Here is an 18,185-nt window from a genome sequence, read left to right on the forward strand (position 1 = left end):
ACCAAGGAATGTGCTGCTCTAGCACTGCAGTCAGAGATCCAACCTGGCCCTCTCCTCATCCCCTTTTAGTCTGTCACCAGCCACTCTGGGACTCCCGTGCACTCGCTCTGACTGCCCAGTTCCTTTCAGACCGCCAGGTAGGACAGAGGAAGGCACGTCACTCCTGCCCCTCATTCTACAGTGAAGCTGCGTCAACGTGGTGGCAATACTGCCTCTCTGAGCCTCTGGGTCCCCCGGCCACCTTGATCCAAGGCCGCAGCTAGTGTGAGAAACTGAAAACATGCACGAGGACACAAATACACTTGGACCCAAGGAAAGAAACCCTTGTTCTTGGCTAGAACAACTCAACCTCATAATGATGTCAATTCTTCCCTGATCAAAGTATCAATGCATAAATCTATCTCAATAAATGCCTCATTTTTTCCCTGCATTTGAACAAGATTTTAGACTTCACAGAGAAAAAAAAATCTGTAAGGGTATCTGGGAGAACTCTGAATAAAATCAGTGAAGGGTTCTAACCTTACAGATATTACAGTGTACCAGGCCCCTACAGTTAGAGCAGTGTGGTACCAGTCCTGGGATGCACGGACAGAGAACACCAACACGAAGGCAAGGCCAGAAACATGGTATCTGAAGTCAGGTACAGAGATGGCTTAAAAATAAACTACGCTGGGGCGCCTGGGTGGCTCAGTGGGTTAAGCCTCCGCCTTTGGCTCGGGTCATGATCTCAGGGTCCAGGGATCGAGCCCCACATTGGGCTCTCTGCTCGGCAGGGAGCCTGCTTCCCTCTCTCTCTGCCTGCCTCTCTGCCTACTTGTGATCCCTCTCTCTCTGTCAAATAAATAAATAAAATCTTAAAATAAAATAAAATAAAATAAAATACATAATTTCTATACCCAACGCGGGGGCTTGAACTCCTAACCCCAAGATCAAGAGCTGTATGCCCTTCCAACTGAGCCGATCAGGCACCCCCAAAATAAAGATCTTTATTAAAAAAACTGAGAAAGAAGAAGTCCAAAAAAACCAATAGAAAGAAGGGCAAAGATTAAGAACTTGAGCCCTCCAAAAGACAGCTAGAATTACATTACATACATAAAGGATGTATGTAATGAACTCCCAAAATTGATTAATAAGTAAAAAAGCAATCCAATCAAAAGATGGACCGAAGATCCAGACACTTAAGTATAGAAAACACACAAGGACACCTGAGGACACTCAGCACGGCTAGTCCTTAGAGAAATGAGAACCACAGTGCAACCCCGACTCCCTGCGCTGGCACGCTAACATGACAAAGCTGACACGAGCAAGTGCTGGCGAGGATGGGGAGGAACCAGAACTCTCGTCCAGGTTGCTGGAAATGCAAAATGGTGCCACTCCTCGGAAAGGCAGCTTGGTAGTTTCTTCAGAAGTTAACCATAGACCCATCATGGAGCCAGCCTTTCCTTGGTATTTCCTGGAGAAAAATAAAGACCTTATCCACAGCTGCTCACAGCTGCTTTATCTGTAACCGTCCCAGACTGGAAACATCTCAGTGCCGTCAACAGGCAGTGGGGAAACCACTGGTCCAGCCGCACAGTGGGACACACTCAGCAGCAAAGAGGAATGAACTGGGCGCACACACAACAAACACGGCTGACTCTGAACGACTGCGCTGGGTAAGGGGCTGGACAAAAAGTGAGAACAAGCTGCATTTACACAAAATTGTAAAAAATGCAAACTATTTACAACAACAAAGCTTTTTTCAAGGACACACGTTTCTTTCTTTTTTTTTTTTTTAAAGAGACAAATGAACAGTTCACAGGAAAATAAAGGACACAAGTTTATGAAAAGATGTTCAATTTCGCTCCTAAGAAAAATGGAAACTAAAAAAAAAAAAAAAAAAAAGAAAGAAAAATGGAAACTACAATTTCATGGAAATGAGAAATTTCTCATAAATCCTACTGACCCTAAGGCATGCCAAAAGGTGAGGGGTGGGGACAGGTACTCTGGATACTGCTCTAGGCGTGGCCCTCAGGGAGGGGGATTTCCATTATCTAACAAAATTACAAGTGCACTGACCTTGGGGCCGTACAGTCCCCCTTCTGGAAGATACATGAAGATTCTCTCCAGGAAGTCATTGTGTGTGAGGTCACTGATAAGGCCATAAGAACAATGTGAATGACGAAGGCTGGGGAGTGACCCTGGTGTGGCTACATGTGGAGAATGACAGTGGACAAAAGAATGAAGGGACCGGTGGGGAAGGCACAAGGGACTTCTGGATAGGTGGTGAAGGGTCAAAAGCAAGATGCAAAAGTGTCTATTACATATAGAAAGTTACATGTAAGAACGAAGGGGTTAGTGGTAGAACAAGGGGAAATGCACATATGCCCCAGAATTGAATGAAAATGGTTTCCTGTTGTTGTTGGGGGATTCCCACTCAGAGACTTCTCTGAGCTTACCTTCTATACTTTCTACTTTAGAACCATTCAAATGCTGAATTTATTTTTAAAATTAAATTAAAAAGGGTAGAAAAATATAGCCTTAAACTGAATCTCTGTAGAAACAAATGAACCTGACTATATGTCAAATTGATGACCTAACCACACACAGAAAAAGGATTTAACTCAGATGACTATTGAGCATGTTAGAGGTATAATTTTTCTAAAGGAAAAGAAACACAAAATCACTTCGACCTTTATTATGTATGTGTGCTGCCGGGTGCAGTCATTCTCAAAGTGCTCCCTGAGCACCGGACTGGGGGACAGAAGGAATCACTCCTCCTAATGTTGCTGTACAGTGGGGGACTCTGTGTGGGGATGGAAGGGACAGTGCCGCCTAAGGAACACTGCTCAGAAAAGGCTGTCAGAAATGGTGACAAACTCAAACCTGGCAGTCGCAGGTGCCCAGAATACTGCAGAACTCTCACTTGGAGAAAAATAGACAGACAGACAGACAGACAGACAACACAACCGATGGAATGCTCCCGGCTGCCCTTAGCGGAGCCATCCCCTTAACCGGGTCCTGCCCAACTGTGAGGCGTGCTAGGCCCAGCTGGTCCCAAAGTCACCAGGCCTGTAAAAGGCAGAACGGGCTGAACCCCACGAAGCCGTCGGTGCTCCCCGAGGCTGGACTGGGTCTCACAGGAAGCAGGAGGCAGGCCCAGTGCAGAACCTACTCAAGGTCCCCAACAAGCTGGAAGAATGTGCTGGGTCACTACTGGGTCCCAGCAATGCTCTAGGACACATGTAGTTTTCAACCCTAGTCTTCATTAATTAGACTAAGGCATGGCTCTCCAGCATGGTAGGAGCAAGGCAAGGGTCCAGAGTTCCCAGCGGATGGGAGGATACAATACGCACAACATGGGATCCCCACCTGGGTTACGGCTCGGTACCAGGAACGTGGAGCTCCTGGGCAGCCTCCCCCTGAAGGAGGTGAACCCGCCCCACAAGGCAGAGCAGGCTCCTGGTTCTGTCACCCACAGGCTGTGTGCTGTTGAGTGGGCACCGCATCTGAGGAATGACAGTGGTAGCAGCACCCCCTCCTGGCAAAAGGATGCCAGGCCACTGCTAAGTGGAAGAGCCAGCTGCCCACGGCCAGACTGGGCGCCATCCATCACCACCCGGAGCACTGGTATGACCAGGGACAGTGCCCCGCCTCCCCCTCCCCCACAACACTCGGCCTCTGTAAAGGTTCTGGGGAACCCACTGGCCTCTATGCCTGGGTGCTCTCTCCCCCTTGCCCTGATCAAAGTCCACTTGACCTTCAAATACAGCTTAAACTTCCCTCCAGGGGAGGTTTTTTTCTGATGCCACAGATGAGGGCAGTACCGTCCAACACCCCAAAGCAGATGCTTCCTCCTCACAGCCCTGAGCTCGGCAGAAGTGAAGCCATGACTTCTCCTCGGGTGCCTCCCGGGGCAGAAGTGTCTGCCAGGCCACCCCAGGGGCTCTCAGGACACTCAAATTCAAAGGGCACAATGGCTACATACCATAAGTCGGGGTTGTCGGTGCTGTTTTCTATGCTGAACTGTTCAATCTCTGGTCCCACCTGAGCAACAAATCTGGCCAGTTTCTCCGCAGTCTCCATGGTCTTCGTGTCAACTACAAAACAAAGCGACTGTCACATGTCAGTTCTGAGTTGTTGCTTCCAATTTCTGCTTTGGGGGTGGGTATGGAAACTAATTATAAAGACAGCCCCTGGTGTCCCCTCACTGCATCCCTGCCCTTTGCCATGGGACTCTGCAGCTCTGTCTAGCAAAGGCAGATCGTCTTCTGTCCCCCCCAAATCAGGGCTGGCCCGGAGCTGCCTGCTGACTGACAGGAGGAGGCGTCAGTGTGGAACCTGGGCTTGAGGCCTTGAGCACCTCCACCGCCCTCCTGTCAGGTGAACAAATCGAGGCTGGCTGCTAGGGGGCGACAGGTATGTGACCCAGGCACTTGTTACCTCGCCGATGGCCCCATAAAACCTGCTGCCTGCAAACACATGTGTGGGCCCAGTCCAGTTCAGCAGACTCGGAGCACTACGCCCCCCGTCTGAAGCCACAGTTCAGAATGGCTCGTTATATGGCGACAGCTAGAGAATGTAGCAGTGGTGTAGATTCTGGTTCCCCTCTCCGTTCGCACCCAGTGCTAAGTGGGTCAGGGGCAGGCGTGCCACACAGAGAAAAAGTAATGGCCAGGAGAAACAGAAGAAACTGCAGGTCAGCTAAGTCTGAGGAAGGAAACAGAGACCTTGGGGAAGAAGGAGCAGAATAAGAGACGAGGGCAGCCCTATGGAACGTAAAGAGGGGCAAGAACAGAGAAATGGATGGAGGAGCTCGAAGCCCCATGCATGGGCCCACAGCACAACTCAGGGGGCGGGCAGTAGGACGACCTTGCAGGGGACACGGTGAGTCTGCTCCATCCCCGGACAGGAGGAACACGGCTACAGGACTGGAGGGCCAGCCCCTCTAGGAAATAAGTGGAGTATGCCTCCACGTGCACCTGTCCTGACCAGGTCCCCGTTGCTTCTGCCTGCTGCAGCACCGCTCAGACCACCCAGATCTCCCACCCCCACTCCCGAGAGACCCCTGGAGGTTGGAGAGTTGGGGCTGGGGCCCGTAAGAGGGGGATGGGAGGGAGCACCCACCGTCAGCAGATGGGCAGGGAGAGGAGGTTTGAGGGGCTCCAGAGACTTCCACTCCTGCTGGCTTGGGGGACGGGCCCGAGGCTTCTGGGCTGGGGTCCCCAAGAGAGGGTCCGGCCGGGTCAGGTGGGCAGTCCTTGGCAGTATCATTTCCATCTGGCTGGGACAGCTTTCCCTGCAATGAACCTGGAGCCTGCCGGCCATGGTGTTTCAGTCTGGTGCCTGAGGAGAGGAGGGTCTGGGTCCCAGTGGTTGCTCTCCTCACCTTCCAGCCCCGGAGCCCTTGGGTGCGGAGCAGCCCCCGCCGCCGGCCTGGGAGGAGCCTCTTCTTGAGGCTCCGGATGGCCCGGGCGTACAGCATGGCCCGGACCGCACACTCGGCTGCTGTTGGCTTTTGATCTGCTCCCGGCAAGGTGTGGCTGACCCGCTGCACTTCTGCCAGCTTCAGTTTGTAATACTTGTACTCCAGACTACTGTCATCGGACAGAAACCTACATAACAAAACAGGCACGGAAGGACATTGGTTAAAACACCACCACATACCGAATCAATGCTATGATCCCATTTCTGCACACCCTTGCCTGCCATCTGAGAGGCTCTGCCCCACGGACGACCCGGGTCCCCTCCTGCCCAGAGTAACTGCAGGGCAATGGGAGCGCTAAGCCAGCACTGGTCGTTCCTCCTTGGGTTTCATCCCCAGTGATGAAGGTGCTCACAACTCCTGGTGGCCTCGTAACACAGTCACTCTGTAGCCACAGAGACACTGCCACTCTGTCGCTTGTGGGTGCCGTTTTTGGGAGAGGACATACTTCAGAGGGCCCAGGGAGGCTGGGTACTCAAGAGACCCTGGCTTCAACTGCACCACCAAGGCCAGGGTGCCATGGCTGTGAAATCACAGGCCGGTATCATAACGAGACAGAGGTGCTGCGGTGGTTAAGTGTCTGCCTTTGGCTTGGGTCTCATATGATCCCAGGGTGCTGGGATCGAGCCCATCAGGCTCTCTGTTCAGCAGTGAGCCTGCTTCTCCCTTTCCCTTTGCTTGCTGCTCCCCCTGCCTGTGCACGCTCTGTCAAATAAATAAACAAACAAACAAATAAATAAATAAAATCTTTAAAAAAAGAAGAGAAAGAAAACAGTATAGCAAAAAGAAGAAGGGTGAGTCCCAAACACTGACACAGAAAGACACCCATGATATAGGCAGAGAAGGCAGCACACTACAGAAGAACAGCATCGACGTGGACCACATCAATCTGCTCGGTGTGCTCCGATCCGTGTGCATCTGCTTTCTTCCCACGGGTGGAAAGAATATAAAGCAAACTTAATTAGCCCTGGGGAAAGGACAGTAAGAGGCACGGAGGGGAACTTACACTCTTTACTGTTTTCCACTTCGTGAGCACCTTCTTTCATCTCCATTAATCCTTCCCTTCTAGGGTCTGGGCTTTTCTTGCCATTTCCTTCTGGCCTCATGGGTGAATGCTCACATTCACTCTATTTCTGACAAAGGTGTCCCACATTGAATGGTTGCAGCTGGATTCAGGGTGCAGAGCGCCCCCTGCTGCTTCCTTGTGAAGTTTCTAATGTCTGTTCTCGTTCCCCTCCACTCAAAAGTTATTCAGAAGCAAGTTTTATTTTGGTTGTTGCGTTTTGACTTATATGCATTGTGTAATGTGGCCCATGTGATTTTCCTTTCCTGGGATGTGCTGAGAGTTTCTCTGGGACCTCGCACATTTCAGGAGTTCGAGAATGTTCAGTTTCAGTTTGTGTTCAAGAGGAATGAACACTGTTTGGTGGGCAGGGGAACATTTCAGGTGGCCGTCAGACTGCCTGACATTAAAAGGCAGCTGAACTGGTGAGGTTCCCGATTAGCAATGACAGACGCTGACTGGATGCAGGGCCGCGTGAAGCAGGGTGCTGGCAGCACGGCCTAACGCGGAGAGCCGCCGGGGGGCAGCTCCCCGGGCAGCTCTCGCCGCTGCTATCCGCACCGTTAAGGTCCGGCTGGATCGGAGGAAACAGGCTGCATGCCCGCTCCATCGCTGCCCCGGACACTCTGCTGGGCCAACAACACCATCCTGCCGGAAGGCCCCATAACAAGTAAGGGTTCCCACATAAAGGAGCACTGACTAACAGAAACGGTCTGGTTATCCTGTTAATTAAACACAGCCCCAGCAAGGGTACCCCCTCACCCAGAGCAGAAAGCAGAGTCAGCACCCAGGTGACTCCGAAGCCCAGGATACAAATCCCATTCCCCCAGACAGTGTTTTCTGTTTTTTTTTTTTTTAAGATTTTATTTATTTATTTGACAGACAGAAATCACAAGTAGGCAGAGAGGCAGGCAGGGAGGGGGGGAGACAGGCTCCTGGCTGAGCACAGAGCCAGACGCAGGGCTCGATCCCAGGATCCTGGGATCCTGACCCAAGCCGAAGGCAGAGGCTTAACCCACTGAGCCACCCAGGCGCCCCAATTCAACTGATATTTTTGACAAACTACATACACGTACTCTTTAAGAATTCTAATGGACACACCAAAGTCCTAAGCTTACTAGTTTCTTATCATTCTTTCTTGGCACCACATCTTCTCCTCTGATAGTCTCCAGTAATTCCTTCTGAAGGAGTTTTCAGAGTCAAGTCTGAGTTCAGCTCCCTAATTCGTTCTTCATCTGGGTCTATTCTAGCCAACCACTAACATTTTTATTTCAACAGTGAGACTTTTCATTTCCAAGATCTTTAACACAGGTTCTTTTCAAAAACAAAAAGCTCCTGTTTCATGGATACAATATATTATTTTCCACCTAAGACTGTTAATTACACACATATATGTTTAGACTAATTATTTTTCTTATAGTAACTCCATCTTCTCAGGTGTCAGCTCTATTTGAGTTTGGTGACTCTTCTTCATGATGATTTTCCTCATATATTTGATTTCTAATTCAATGCTTACTTCTAATTTTGTACCTCCCATAGTTACAACTCTGGCTATGATTCTGTCTGTTACCACTGGCCGTCAGTGACCATGAGCCTGGTCAATTGTGATGCAGAGGTACATGTCCTCAGTCTTCTCAGGGTCCCCTTTCTCTCCAGCCCAATCACCTGGAAATTGCCCCTAGGCCTTCCAAGTCTGGAGTACCTTACCCAAGAGGATTTGGTCTCTGCTTTCACCCTTCAATCTGAGGTTATCTAGCTTCCTTCCTTCAGCATGCACACTGATTGAGGCCAAGAGCCCGGATGAGAATCTCAAGTTTGTCTTACTAGTTTTGCACTCTTTAGGTAAGAGGCCTCTTTGAGCCTCAAGTTTCCTATCTATAAAATAAGGATGAGAACATATCTGCCTCACAAGGTTTATGAAGATTCAGTCAGCTAGTGCTTAAATCAGAAAAGTGCCGAGAATAGTACCAAGTACGGAGAATGCAAGAGTGTTTGATAATCAAGTTTTCAATAAATTATGATGGGACAATTTGTTTATTGGTTTGTTTGTTTTTTTTAATTTTTAAATTATATGCACACCTCATTCTAAACATGAAAACAATCCAAATGAGTCTGAGAATCCTGTAAAAGTAAAACCATGTAAGCTCCAACCCTCCCGCCTGGTAAATGATGCTGGTTAAGACCAAAACTCTAGTAACGTTACAAGGAAATTTATGCTTTTGAAGCACTTTTAGCAATTACAACAGCAAGCACACTGAGTTCAGAATGGGTACAATATTGATCACACAAGACCTAAATAGACACTTAAAAAGAGGAACTACAACGAGATATACTATGAGGAAATGTATAATCTTTGTTAATTAACAAAGGACTAGGAGGTAAAACATCACACTACGAAATTATCTTTAAGTTAAAACACAGGTGAGGGCATGGCACACTTAGAGAGTGGTAACAGGTCTCAACTGGGACAGATAAGCCACGGAAAGTAACCTGATGATAAAGACTGATGGCTTCCATCAAGGGCAACTCCTGCCCCCAGTGGGCAGGGTCTGGGATGGAGAACTCTACTGGCATCTAGTGTAAGGGGGAAGGCCAAGGATGCTGCTAAGTGTCCTGCAAAGCCCAGGACAGCCCCCACCAGAGGATTATCCAGTCTCAAAGGTCAATCATGTTGCAGCTGAGAAAAAACGACAGAGATCAAAGGCCTCTCAAGTTAACTTTCTCTTTAACCCAGAAATTTCACTCCCAGATATTACCCTAATCAACTGCCAGAAATGTAGACAGAAATAAATGGAAAACACTGTTTATCGTAATGGTGTTTATAGTGAGGAAAAACTGGAAAGAATCTAAGAACACATCATCAACTGGCAATGGTTGAGTGTGCTCGGGTACCTGTGTACAACAGAAGAGCATGCAACCGCTGCTAACAGGGACAGCGATGTTAGGTCTGAAACACAGGACACGCTGAGAGGGAGAAGTGGTGGAGCGCTGAGTAATAGCATCTTTACCTTCTTTATTACTTTTTTCTATTACATTTTTCTAAAGGACATATGCCACTTTTAGGATTTAAAAAATTAGGGGCGCCTGGGTGGCTCAGCTGGTTAAGCTCCTGACTCTTGGTTTTGGCTCAGGTCATGACCTCAGGGTCCTGGGATCGAGCCCTGCGTTGGGCTCTGCTCTGTGCTCAGTGTGTTGTCTGCTGGAAACTGTCTCCTACTCCCTCTCCTTCTGTTCCTCCCCTGCTTACATGTTCTCTCTCTCAAATAAATAATAAAAATTTTAAAAATAAATAAAATCTTAAAAAAAAAGTTAAAGTGTGAACATTTTCCACTTGCAGCAATCTAGAGGTAGTCCTAAACACACAAGAAAATGGGATGCATTAAGCTATTCACGTAACCAGTTTGAAACAGTATGCAATCAAAATCATTCTGAAAGTGTAACCAGAGAGGGATGGCTGACTGAACTCCGGCCACCTCCTCTATGGACTAACAAACGCAGCTGTCTGAAAACGTTTATGAAAAGTAAGGATTACAAGCATTTTCCTGTGCTATCTAAAATGAGTAAGAAAAATACATACATAAACCCCAAAAGAGCAAGATACATTATAACACAGTGAAATCACAGCCACATGACACGAAAACCCAAAGAGCCCACAACAGGCAGAGAGACTGGAAGCAAACAAGGAAAACTGGCAGTAGATACCGGCGGGCACATGGGGGGCTTCCCTTCACTGTCTTATTCTCGACTTCCTCTAATAAGCAAGTACTGTATGTATGTATATATTAAAAGATTTTATTTATTTATTAAAATTTTTTATTTATTTATAGACAGAGAGAGACACAGCGAGAGAGGGAATACAAGCAGGGGGAGTGGGAGAGGGAGAAGCAGAATTCTTGCCGAGTAGGGAGCCCGATGCTTAACAAATGAGCCACCCAGGTGCCCCAGCAAGTACTGTATTGATGCTGAAAACTTTAATTTTAAAAACTTATTCCATTTGCGTGAAGAGGCAATAAGGCAAAAGGAGAAGAGAGTTTAATGGACAGCAGCAGTAAGTCATGAGCAACTAAGGTGACCCACCCTGATCTTCATGTGCTCTTTGCACGCGCATCTCCCCTCATCCTGTGCTCACCCAGCACAGAGGCATGAGGGGCTCCCTGCCCGGATGAGAGAAGGCCAGGGTGGCAGGGAGACCATGGCAGGGTGGCAGGGCGGCAGGAGAGCTGGGGCTTGAATGTAGGTGAACCCGACCCTCTCTCATGCTCTTCCCACTGGCTAATACCACGCCTCAAAATCGCTATCTCGCCCTCTGCATCGGACACCATGGAGACACGAATTTTGCTGTGTGTTCTACGGGAGGGATTCAGAGGGGCAACATTTAAAGACCTACCAGTAAGCAGGGTCCTCCTTGAGAAGAGCTCTCTCTTTGGGAGACAAGCTGCCTTCAACAACACGAGTGACCAGTTGGTCGATGGTGTCCACCACCTTGTGATCCGCTCGCTGGGGTACCGCTGGAACACAAAAAAAGGGCTTTTCTGAGAAATACACTGGACCAGATCAGGCCTGGGATGACCAGGATGGAGTCAGAGGCTTAGGACGGCATCTAAGCAGGCACCGGTGACCAAAATCCTCATTCAAGAGATATCAGCATTGAAGAGAGGAAAGCAGCATGGTATTCTAAAAACCAATACCCAAAACATCCTCCCAAAAGACAGAAGAGCATAACCACTAAAAGAGAAAGTCACAAGCTTACAATGACTGCACAGAGCAACATAAGCACATATTCTACAGAAGGAAATGATACGTAGCAATTCTATTCTGCTTGTCAGGTATTGCTTAACTGGAATGTTCACATTAAGTGAAAAACATAAAGATATAAAATGTGACTCTGTACAAAATGCATAAAAAAATCTAGATTATGATTCCCAGTATGAAGGCAGGAAGAAAAGATACATAAATAAGGACATACAGGAAAAAAAAGGAAACATGCCAGAATATTAGTAGATATTCTCTATGGGTAGCTTAACCAGCAACTTCATTTTCTTTGTGCTTTATCTGTAAAAAATAAATATGCATGTGCTTTATAATCAGAAAACATATATGTAAATTTGCAAAGAAAAATTCCTTAATCAAAGAAGTCAGTGGCCATAAGGTGTTTACAGAAAATATTTGCTGAATGTATGAAAAGAAAAACATTTCTTAAAGAGTAAATTTCCTTCAATATGAGGTGTATTTTTTGTTTTTGTTATTTTAAGTAGGCACCAGACCCAGTGTGGAGCCCAACAGGGAGCTTGAACTCAGGACCCTGAGATCAAGACTCAGAGCTTTAGGGACGCCTGGGTGGCTCAGTGGGTTAAGCCGTTGCCTTTGGCTCAGGTCATGATCCCAGGGTCCTGGGATCGAGTCCCACATCAGGCTCCTTGCTCAGCAGGGAGCCTGCCTCTCTCTCCGCCTCTGCCTGCCTCTCTGCCTGCTTGTGCGCTTTCTCTCTCTCTCTTTCTGACAAATAAATAAATAAAATCTTAAAAAAAAAAAAAAAAACTCAGAGCTTTTTCAGTCTCTGCCCCCTTTTTTTTTTTTTTTTTAATTTCTTTCTTTCTTTCTTTCTTTCTTTTTTTTAATTTGACAGAGATCACAAGTAGGCAGAGAGAGAGGAAGGGAAGCAGGCTCTGTGCCAAGCAGAGAGCCCGATGCGGGGCTCGATCCCAGGACCCCGGGATCATGACCTGAGCCAAAAGCAGAGGCTCCAACCCACTGAGCCACCCAGGCACCCCCTGACTGAGCCACCTTAACATGAATTTCAATTTAAAAAACGCCCCTGGCAACACAGAAAAGCATCTGGCACTCAATTAGTAAGACTGTTTCATTTTCAGATATTTGCTGGTTTTACTGCACAGAACGATCTGTTTGTTTAGTCATTCGGTAAAAACCACTCCTGAACTGGAGAGGTTTCCCAGTTTGTCCTGTCCTTGCCTATGCCTGAGTTGCAGCTTTGAGCTTATTTTAAACCTCACTGTGAACTCTTTATACCCACTAAATGGATTCTTCAACTGTCATGCTACTGCAACTATTTCCCCGTTGAAACTGCTTCCTTTCCTTTTTTTTTTTTATATCGGCTCTCATCTTACAGAATTGCTAGTTTTACACGATCTTACCAAAGAATAAAAGGTTCAAAGTTGGAAGCTTTGAAAAACAATGCAATTTGTGGATACTGCAACCATCTCTCGAGAAGGTAACCACAAGCAAGCATCCCAGCTTTGATCCTGCAGACCTCCTCCCCTGACCATATTCTGTAGAGGGGAACTTAAAAAATAACAATAGTGGTAATCCAAACATTCAACGGAAGATGTCATCCCCGTGTTTCTGACAGTAATGGAAGCAGCGGCAGGGCAGTCGCCCATGAGACGGGAGCTGGTGCCAGCTATCTGCTGTCCAGACAGCCCAGGTTTGCAGACATCAGTTACAAGGGAACCCGACTCTGCTCAGCCTCAGGGGCCTCTAGTAAAAGGCAGCCTGAGTCCCACATCAAGGGAAGGGTGAGGTCATTTACGTTAGGTCAGTATCATGAGGCAGCAAATGCTGCAGAAACACGGAAAAAGGCCTTTGATGATCCTGTAAAAGAACAGACCATAGTGTTTTCAGTACAGCAAGACTGCTGCTGTGGGGGGCACCTGCAGAGCAACAAAACCAGAAAACAGTGGTGGGAGACTTTCAGTTATGGGTGTTTTCTTCCTCCTTCAAACAAAATTCTTCATTATCATCATTACACTAACTTTCTACTCCCCCACTACGAGGGGTGTGGGGAGGAAGGGTCCTGCTTCAGCCTTGAGCCCACTTCTAGAAGGCTCCCTCTCCAGGACGAGGGGTGGCTGCCCATCCATGGTGGGACCTACCCAGTGCCTGATGTAGTCAGGGCTCCATAAGGGTGTAGAAGAGTAAAGAGATTCAGGGACAAACAAGGCCTTCCCACTTGGCTAGGGCAATGGAAGCTGAACACTGCCTTGTGGGGAAAAGGACTTCCTCTTGAGATAAAGGCGGGGGAAAGTGCTTCCTTGCTGGTTACATGGGCACCACATATGCTCATGACTTCTGGGATGTCTGGGCAAGAGAGCATCCATCCTTGGTGCTAAGAGGGAGAGAGAAGGGACACCAAACAGCCAAATATTTCTATTACTACTACTTCTTCCTTTTTTTAAACTATTACCTCTTTCTTGGCCTTTCTGGAACCTCCACGAAGCTGACTCATTAACTACAGGTTACCAGATGTACCTAACTGATCTATCGACTTTTAGCCATTCTAGAAAAGCAAGTGGGTAGAAAGGTACTTCTACTACCTGGGCTGATGTGGCTAATCTCCACTGATCCCTCAACACAGCTCAAACATGGCCTCCCGGCCTCCCCCAGGCTGGGGTCTCTTCCATCCCCTTAATCCTGGCACAGGAGGGTTTTTTGACTTGTCCCTTAGGAGCCTAGACACACCCCAGAGAAAGTGCCCAGTGCTTACTTTCCCCTCTATGAATGAATATCTTAGAGTGGGGGGAGGGAGATGCTAACAAAGGGTTCTTAACCTTGGCTGCAGGATGGTATAAACCCCCCAGAAAGCACAGACAGAATTGTGTACAAATATGTGTGCCTTTTTCCTGGCAAGCGCCACACCTTTTCATCAGATTCCCAAAGGAGTCTGTGACCCAGAAACGCCTAAAAACTTCTGTGGTAGATAGAAGATTCCTAATATACGCTTACAGAATGAACAGTGTCCACACACACTGGCCAATATGAGTTTTCTACTAAAACTCTGAATGTTTCCAGTTGGCTAAAAAAACTTCGGGGCAAAAATCTCAAAAATAAGAGACATTGCAAGAACACATGAAAAACCAACTAATCACAATAAACAGGAACTTTCGGTGCTTTCCTTACCATCACTCAGACCACTCGGAGCCTTGGCCTGAACTTCGGGTTTGGTAGGAGGAGCCATTTTCTCCTCCTCTTGGGCTGGCTCAGGTTCAGCTTTCTTGACCTGGAGGGGACACCCACTGCTGACCAGCCAGGCCTTCAGGTGATCGATGTACTCTCTCCCAAACAGAGTAGAGTCCTCGAAATTTGGAAATGCGGCAGGAGAGGGAGCTATATCTTGGAGGCCCACGGCTTCTAAGATTTTCTCTTGCCGGAAAGAGGAGGCCAAGGAGAAAGTCTGTCCCAAAAGGGCTAAAGATTTCCGGCAGAGAGAATTGGTGGTCTCCAGGGCAACAGCCAAGTCCAGGGGGTTACTAAGGGTCTTCATCTTGACACTCAGCTCATAGGCGTTGCATGCCATGAGCAGGGGTGTGACACTCTTCAGGAGCCGGTCTTGAAGCCTCATGATGTACTTGTCAAAGGGCTTTATGATTTCAAAAAAGCAATTTTTGGTCTTCACAGCACCTTTGTCTAAAAGCATGTTTAAAAACTCGTTATCAACTCTGGGTGTTTTCAAAGCAGAGTGCTTTAAAAATTTGATAGTAAAAAAGCAAAAATCTCGGTGCTCTGGTTTTAAGGAGCATTTGAACGAAGCAAGCATTTTAGCACAGGTTTCAGTTTCGAGTTCAAAGAGAGTCTGGAAAAGCTGGGAAAATTTAACATCATCTTTTATGGTGTGAAATCCTGCCCATTTGATTATTTCTATCCCAAATCTTGAAAAGACATCAGACTTATCTATGAGGTCAAAGCTCATCTTTCTTCTGGGGAGCCGAATATCCTTCAGATTAAGCCCCAAAGGGATCTGAGTGGGAAACTGGATATCTTCTGTCCCTGGGTTTGTCCCCAGGGTCACATCAGGACTTGAGGTGGTTTTCTGGATTTGGTTGGTGCCCTGAGTTTTGGGAGTAATGCGATTTACAGTGGGTACTTTCTTTGTGCTCACACTTCTTAGTGTGACAAGTTTCCCAACTCCCCCTTTAGTTGGGAGCAGGCCCTGAGTCTCTCCCTTTCCTAAAAGGGCCCCCTCCTGGTCAACGATGTTTAAACCTCGGCCTCTGCCCTGGACTTGGGCACTGCCCCTGAGCACAGAGTCTGCCTCTGCTGGACGGTCCACATCATAATCCCGACTCTCTTTCTCCAAACACTCTTTCTCAATCAGCCTGGAGGAACCAAAGTCCCCCAGGAGTGCAGAAGGACCAAAATTATACTCCTGTGACCAAGGGGATTCTTGAGAAACGGGGTGGGCAAAGTCTTGTTCCCAAGAGCCACGGAGTGCAAATTTCCAGTCCTGAGAACGGAAATGTCCCAATTTCCGGTGGCCAAAAACCTGGTCTCGGGATTCAGGGTGGGAAAATTCCAGATCCCGACCACACTCTTTGCGAAAGTAGTTGTCTTCACTTACAGAAGGATTGCTTGATCTGAAGGAAGGTCCTGGAAATACATCACCTCGCAGGCTTTCTCTTCCAGTGTCTCGAGCATGGGCTACAGATCCAGCCAGAGTATATCTGCTGTCACTAGGAATGTCATCATACATATCTGCTCTGGCTCTTGGGACTGTCCTTAGAAGATCTGAAATAAATGATTCAAAGAGAAGCACAAAGGTAATTTAGACCAGAGGTTGCAAAAAGACAGTCCACATACCAGCAGCCACGAGGGGTCCTTTTTTTGCCAGAATATATTTTAGAAATTTGTATTTGTTTCTAACATTTAAAATGTGGGTGGCTTTACTTAAAAATCTGGACTATCAACTTATAAAAATAGGAGACCTCCAAGCACTGGCCCTGCATGTGCCTGAATGACAGGCCACAGAGGCTGGGCAGTAGTGCCTGTCACTCATTTGGCCTTGCTGTCCTGGCTCTGCAGGCATCCCTTTTATAAGCCCTCTTTTAGACTCACAGAAGGGTGTCTGGCCCCCAAATAACCTGGGCTTCTTTACTACAACTTTATTACAACTACTTCAACTTTATACAACTTGTGTATTTCTACCTTACCACACAGTAGACAGCTCCTCTGGCGGCTGCCTGCCCTCCCTGCCTCTGAGGAGAAAATGTTAGATCACAGTGCCACTATGGCTGGAGCCATGTCTGACACTATACCCACCAGAGCCAACCACAGCTGAGCATCTGACCCAAAGGTGGCAGACAGGCTCCCTTACAAATGTCCACTGGGCCAACTAATCCTCTGAAAAAACAGAGAGACTGAAAGAGGTAAGAGAGAACGCAGAAGCTAAACAAGCCACAGCGAGAGAGGCCCCAGTGAAAACGGAACAGAATGTGTAGAAATGAGAAAAACAGGAGCCTAAATTTGCACTTGCTTATTCACACATAAAGAAACTCTGTAAGAAGCCAGGAACACGGGAAGAGCAGGCCTCAGGGAGACTTTGCAGAGTTGCTTTCTAACTTTCTAGCTTACAGCAAAATATTACCTAGTCAAGAAGTCAAATAAAAGAAAAGGTAGAGAGATGCCAGGAAGGAGTAATGGGCCAAGATACCACAAGAAGCTAAAGCTGTGTATAAACCCAAGTTGATTTGTTCAACAAATAAGCAAATGAACAACTACTGTGTGTGGGCACTGCTCAGGCAATGGAGTTATAGAGCAGGGAAAGGAGACAGTGAAGTCCCTACTCCTCTAGATTTATCAGTTGAGGGAGCCAAACAATAAACAGAAATCCACCATCTGTAAGAATCAAGCAGACAGAACAGGAAGAAGAGAGCCATTTTCGGACAGGCTGGTCAAGGAGGGCTGCTCTGACAGCAACGTATCTGTGCAGCAGAGGCCTGGTGTAAGAGGCCAGACTGTGCAGTTATGGGGGAAGCCTTCCAGGCAATGGGACATCAGGACAAAGCCCAGAGGTAAGACTAGCAAGGAACGAGTAGAGCCAGAATGGAACAGAGGAACGAGGGGCAAAGTGGTAAAAGGTGGCTCCTAAACTCTACTGCTTACTGGAGTCCTTCAGGATCCCCAGGCGTCCTGATTTAATTAATTGGGATGGGGATGTGGCCTGGGCATTAGGATTTTTAAAGGGTCCCCAAGGAGTATCTAGGTGGCTCAGTTGGTTGAGTCCACTCATGATCTTAGGTTCATGAGATTGGGCTCCACGTCGGGCTCCACGCTCATTGTGGAGTCTGCTTATCCCTCTCCTTCCCCCTGTGCGCCCCCCCATGCACGTGTGCATGTTCTCTAGCTTGCGCACGTGCTCTCTCACTAAAATAAGTAAGTAAGTAAATAAATAAATAAATAAGTAAAATCTCAAAAGGTCCCCAGATGATTCTAACAAGCAGCAAAGTTAAGGACCCGCTATGCTAGAAGATGTGAACAGAATGGGGGTAACAAATCAAGTCAGGCCCTCAATGGGACTCCACAGTTTATTCCAAACAAGATGGAAAGCCATGAAGGGGTCTGGAGCAAAGGGGAAACCTCCCTGGCCAGTGCACGGGACTGACCACTCAGGTACAAGAGTGAATATGGATATTCCAGCAAAAAGTCCACCAGGATAACACAGGTATTGATGGCTACTGTTAGGGCAACAGCATTAGGAGCGGTGGGGGATGGGGTCTGCACAACGGGGTTTTCAGATGCCTTGTAAAGCAATACAGACTAGAACAGACACAGTGAAAGGCCGGTGGATGGACCATGCAGCTAGCTCTGTGACAAAGTGATGGTTCCGGAACCATCTAGCATCCTGCTGGTTTCCTGGTACAGCTCCCA

The 18,185-nt window shown here is 47.6% G+C and overlaps 1 protein-coding gene across 5 annotated transcripts in view; it reads right to left on the bottom strand.

The window, feature by feature from the left end:
• The window catches only part of LOC111143922 (SURP and G-patch domain containing 2), a 30,901-nt gene that overhangs the window by 9,567 nt on the left and 3,149 nt on the right, over positions 1 to 18,185 (bottom strand). For 4 of the 5 annotated variants that reach the window (XM_022497952.1, XM_022497951.1, XM_022497950.1 and 1 more), the window contains exons 3-6: positions 14,442 to 16,046; positions 10,915 to 11,035; positions 5,107 to 5,594; positions 3,968 to 4,079 (exon numbers count right to left, since the gene is read on the bottom strand). In XM_022497952.1, coding sequence (XP_022353660.1) covers positions 3,968 to 4,079; positions 5,107 to 5,594; positions 10,915 to 11,035; positions 14,442 to 16,046 — 2,326 coding nt within the window. The remainder of the gene's footprint in view (positions 1 to 3,967; positions 4,080 to 5,106; positions 5,595 to 10,914; positions 11,036 to 14,441; positions 16,047 to 18,185) is intronic. The other variant, XR_002640349.1, reaches the window with a different exon arrangement.

Source organism: Enhydra lutris, unplaced genomic scaffold (assembly GCF_002288905.1).
Source record: "Enhydra lutris kenyoni isolate GAN:26980312 unplaced genomic scaffold, ASM228890v2 scaffoldscaffold10, whole genome shotgun sequence".
In the NCBI taxonomy this organism is placed as follows: Eukaryota; Metazoa; Chordata; class Mammalia; order Carnivora; family Mustelidae; genus Enhydra; species Enhydra lutris.